This window comes from Nansenia antarctica, assembly GCF_963989245.1.
Source record: "Nansenia antarctica genome assembly, chromosome: 2".
In the NCBI taxonomy this organism is placed as follows: Eukaryota; Metazoa; Chordata; class Actinopteri; order Argentiniformes; family Microstomatidae; genus Nansenia; species Nansenia antarctica.
Genome location: NC_137675.1, coordinates 18155759 through 18160758, shown reverse-complemented (window position 1 = coordinate 18160758; position 5000 = coordinate 18155759). Strand labels below are relative to the sequence as shown.

At 47.9% G+C, this 5000-nt stretch overlaps 1 protein-coding gene across 1 annotated transcript in view; it reads right to left on the bottom strand.

Moving 5' to 3' along the window:
• cacna1ab (calcium channel, voltage-dependent, P/Q type, alpha 1A subunit, b) overlaps positions 1-5000 on the bottom strand; it is a gene marked incomplete at its 3' end in the record, with an annotated part of 78459 nt that overhangs the window by 49165 nt on the left and 24294 nt on the right. Inside the window, exons 17-19 of the mRNA XM_080523803.1 lie at positions 3575-3681; positions 695-845; positions 1-240 (exon numbers count right to left, since the gene is read on the bottom strand). The exon at positions 1-240 is cut by the window's left edge and continues 335 nt beyond it. Of these exons, the coding sequence (XP_080379929.1) occupies positions 1-240; positions 695-845; positions 3575-3681 (498 nt within the window). The remainder of the gene's footprint in view (positions 241-694; positions 846-3574; positions 3682-5000) is intronic.

Sequence of the window (5000 nt, the reverse complement as noted above, 5' to 3'; positions counted from 1 at the left end):
CGGCGGGCCTCTCTCTCCACCGCCCCCCCCTGAGCCCATGCTGGTTCTCTGGTGGTAGCGGGCCTGGCGCCGGAGGTACTCCTCGGCCTTCTGCTGGCCCAGGTACTGTTGGTCCAGCGGCGGCTCGCCCGGACGGGTCTTGTTGGTGTTGTTGTTGCGGTTCTCCTGGGGGTTGACCACCAGAGGGCGGTCTAGGTGGGTCTTCATGTCACCGCGGGCGTTGCGCTGTGAATAGGACACCTGGGAATGAGGCGGGGGAACGGGGTGGTCTATAAAAGGTCCTCATTGTAGGAAAGTAGTCTGAAAATTCCAATTCCGATTCGAAACGGAGGAAATTTGGAATTGGAATTTCAGTTTACTTTGCTTACTTTTACTGAATTAAAATGGAATCGAGCCTGACCGTGATATCAATATATCTCAGGCATATATACCATATATCTCAAGAGCTGACTGAATACTGCATATACAGTGCCCTGCCTAAGTAATGGGACATTCTCTTCTTTTGGCTCGACACACCAAAAGTTTAGATTCAAAATCAAACAATTACGACGAGCTTCAAGTATAGCTCAGCTTTTATTGACCTTGCTATTAAGGTACTGGTTTCACTAATTTCACACTTTTTCCACTTCCACTGTAGTCCCCTTATTATGTTAGGGCACTGTATGTCCAGCATGTCCCTGGCAGTGTGTCTCACCTCTCCCCCCTCCCCCCGGACCTTCCAGTCCTCCGTGTCCATCTCGTTGTACAGGGCCTCCCGACTTGTCATCAGGTTCTGCCTGCGGATCTCACTGGTGCGCTGCTCCCACACAGACTTACCCCCCTTACAGTTCTTCTGCTGCTCCTTACTGGAGAGGGGGACGGAGCACAGGAGGAAGAGGAGGGGGAGGAGGAGGAAGAGGAGGAGGAGGAGGGAAGGGAAGGGAAGAGGGAAAGAGGAGAGGTGGGGAGGGGAGGTTGGGAAGGAGGCAGGGGATGAGAGAGAGAGGGAGTGAGAGATAGAGGTAAAGAGAGTAGTGAGAAAGGACAAGGAGGGAGAGAGAGAGAGAGGGAGAGAGAGAGAGAGAGAGAGGGAGAGAGAGAGAGCATATGACTGTGGTTAGTTTCATCCGGAAACATTCTCATCATCGTCCACCCTAGGTGATGTCATAGACCCGAGAGCAGGTTGACAGCCAATGAGGAGTGTCCCCCTGTGAGGTGATGAAGAGGGTCGGCGGAGGAAGATGACGGTGACGACGACGATGGTGTTGATGATGACGATTACAATGAAGCACCAAGACACTCTGGTTCCTTCGATGATGTGTAAATCCACAACACTTAAATTTGTTGAATTATGTCTCGACAAAATATAACCATAACACAAATGTCTCTTCTTCTCCGTTCTCAATGATTTCAATGTTGTGTATTTCAGATCCATCATCCCTTTACTGTGACATAGAGACGACTTATCCATGGGTATGAGAGGGTTTTTTTGGGGGGCGGGGGGGTGAAATGTGTTACAGCCACGATATGCTACCCCTTGAGTTGACCACCTTCCAGCACCCCCCCCCTCCACCCAACCCGCTGCTAGCAGCACCCTGCCCCTTAGCACCCCGCCTTACCCCTTAACGCTAATTTAGCTTAGCATCACAGCACTCCGCCTTACCCGTGAATGCTAACTTAGCTTAGCCAGCACCAACACATGACAGCCAAAGAAGTAAACGGCACGAAAACACAGGAGGAGGGGGGGGGGTTAGACAGAAAACAACAGTATAACACCACAAATAATCAACACAAACAACCCAAAAACAACAGATGGAGGCAGGGCTCTCAAAGTCTCACGCATTGGGCGTGAGACACACGCATTTCAACCCGTTCACACGCTCACACGCCACACCTTGTCTCACGCCCAATGCTTGAGACTTGAGAGCCCTGTGGAGGAGAAAAAAGAAAGAAAGAAGGAAACAAACACCAACGCCCCCCCCCCCCCCCCCTAAAAAGGAAAAGCAAAACGAATAAACGAATAAATACCAGTCGAGAACATTCTCTGTGGCATCGATACGCTCTGTTTTAACTGTCACTCTGGGGAGGAGACAAGGAGGGGGGGAGCGACACCACCGACATAAAGACAACACTGCCACAACGGTCTGAACACAGTCTGTGGTGAGGGCCAGAGGGGGCCTGAGGGCTATCAGATGGTGTGTTTAGTGTGGGGTGTTTGAAAGGGGGGGGGGGGTTAGTGGGGGAGAGGAGTGAGGTGTTAACACCTGACGTCAAAATATCAAGTCAACGGAATCAATATTCATATATCTGAGTGTGTGTGTGTGTGTGATATGAGAGAGATCAGAGAGAGAGCGATAGAGAGAGACTGACAGAGTGTGTGTATGTGTGTGTGTGTTCTGTATACATGTCTTCCTGCTTATTATATTCATAAACACACACACACACACACACACATGCAAACACACACACGCACACACACACACACACACACACACACACACACACACACACACGCACGCACACAGCCACACACACACACACACATACACACACACCCTCCAATAACACTCAATCCAACACACACTTCAACACACACATCCTCTTCCCCCTACCCCTTGACACAAGGCCCTTAACGTCCAATCATGACCGTCTAAGTACGTCCCCCATTTTTAACCATCAAACAGGGACACTTTCGGGTACTGTAAGAGGTTAACTACACCGGACTACACTCCCTCAAGGACTGTGGGAGAATACTGAAGGGGAAAGTCTTCTTCAAAAAGCCCTTAATGAAATCTCCTCAAATTCACAGCGAGCTCGAACGTAATTTACTGAAATGCAATAGAGAGTCAATGTGACCGGCTACGTGGCTAAGCTACGAGCGTAAGAAAGTTACTGTATAAACTGCGGGATAGTATCTCTCATCATCAAAGATCTGGCGTACAGCAGCGACAGGAGAATGAAATCATTTCCTTTAGAAAACGTGGCCTTTGAACGTCTGGCCTATTGTGTGTGTTTCTGCTGGCAGTAGCAGATTTTAACTGAAGACGCCCCCCCCCCCACCCTCCCCCGCCCCACAGCCCTTTCAAAAACCGCTAACTCTGTGTCTTTTCTAAACTCTCCACAATAGCTTTAGTCATGTCTTAGAGGACAAGGGAGGCAAGGAAGGGTAGTGCATGTCTGTGTGTGTGTGTGTGTGTGTGTGTGTGTGCGCGCACGTATGAATTGTCATTTGTAATCGTTTTGTAGTTGTTTATATTCCAATCAGTGCATAGGTTGAAGACTGTGTATTTGTATCACACCATATAACACGTGTGTTAGTGTGTGTGTGAGTGTGTGAGTGTGTGTGTGTGTGTGTGTGAGTGTGTGTGTGTGTGTGTGTGTGTGTGTGTGTGTGTGTGCATGTGTGTGCACGCACACATATGCTTGTGTATCGGTGTGTGTGTGTGTGTGTGTGTGTGTGTGCATGTGTGTGCACGCACACATATGCTTGTGTATCGGTGTGTGTGTGTGTGTGTGTGTGTGTGTGTGTGCGCGTGTGTGTGTGTGTGTGTGTGTGACACAGCTGAGACAACCACACACAGGTACAGGTACTCACGCAGCGATGGACAGGTTGGCAGCAGACAGCGGGCTGACCTCAGCCACTTCCTTCGCCTTCTGCATCGCCGTCTTCTGATTGGCTGCCTCCTCCTGCTCTTCCTCATCCTATAGAAACAGAGGATGGAGGAGGAAGAGAGGGGAAGGAGAAGGAAAAGAGATAGATAGATAGAGAGAGAGAGAGAGAGAGAGAGAGAGAGAGAGAGAGAGAGAGAGAGAGAGAGAGAAAGGAATGGGGTGTGTGTAGAGTGAAGAAAGATCAGATTTAAGAGGCCAGTCACTAGTCTACTTTACAGTATGAGTGAAGTTGACCAGTTCACCCCAGTGGCGTAGCGCAAAATCCCGGGGCCCCCCCGCAAGGTGGCGGCGGGGGCCCTTTCGCAACGGAGGTTTAAAAAAAAAAAAAAAAAAAAAAAAAACGTGCGTTTTTTAGAGTCCGATGGGTTATTGACGTTGCAAAATTTCGCAATATGCACTCTACATTCTAAATGCTTGACTTAGCAAAAGGTACAAACAAGTGAGAGCAATAGCTTATAACTAAAACCAAATGACTACATCAGTAGAATGTATTATCAGTAGAAAAGTACAAGCTTTATTTCTTTTAACAAAGTGTGGTGTGCACAGCAGCGCGATATCTGTAAAAATACAAGCTGTAGACTCTCCGTTAGGGTTGCCAGATGGGATTGAGAATTTCCAACCTAACCAATCTAAAAACTGCTAAATCCACCAAAAACCAGCCAATCTGGCAACCCTGTCTCCGCTGCATCAGAGTCTACTTGTTGCGCAAAATAGGCCAGGGTTAGTCAAATCCTTTGTTGGACATCTCGTTTCTTAAGTCCTGGTATATTGTGGCATTTCTTTACTGTTTGCCATCTGGAATACCCAGGGAGACGCAGACAGCAGAAGTAGAATAGAATAGTAGAATAGAAAAAGAAACCGCTATAACCAGCTGAATGATGTACCTGTATGATGCACTGGCAGTCTGTGACTGTGTGCACCTGCCCAGACCCTGCCCTTCTGCCTGAGTTTGAGTAGGATGCTGCCCAAATGAATGTTATTGTTTCGTGATGCTGCCCAAATAAATGTTATTGTTTAGTGCTGTACGCTTTCGTGGTATTATATTGTGTGAATTATCATCTGTATGTTGTTTTCTTTCACTCGACTAACCGCCGAGATAATACTTGAGACATGTACTTCCGTAAGCATTAATCCAACTGTCCTGCAGTTCTAATTTGACGATGTGTCCCTCTACCATGGCAGAGTGGTCAATAACAACTCTCAAAAGGCTTTTGACGGACGCGAAAAACGCAGAAAATCGAACCTGTTCCGATTTTTTTGGGGGGGATGGACGAATATTACTGATTCGGTGTGCAAGCGTGATTGACACAACATGAGTTCTAATTTATTTTTTTAACGGATGTAAAAAA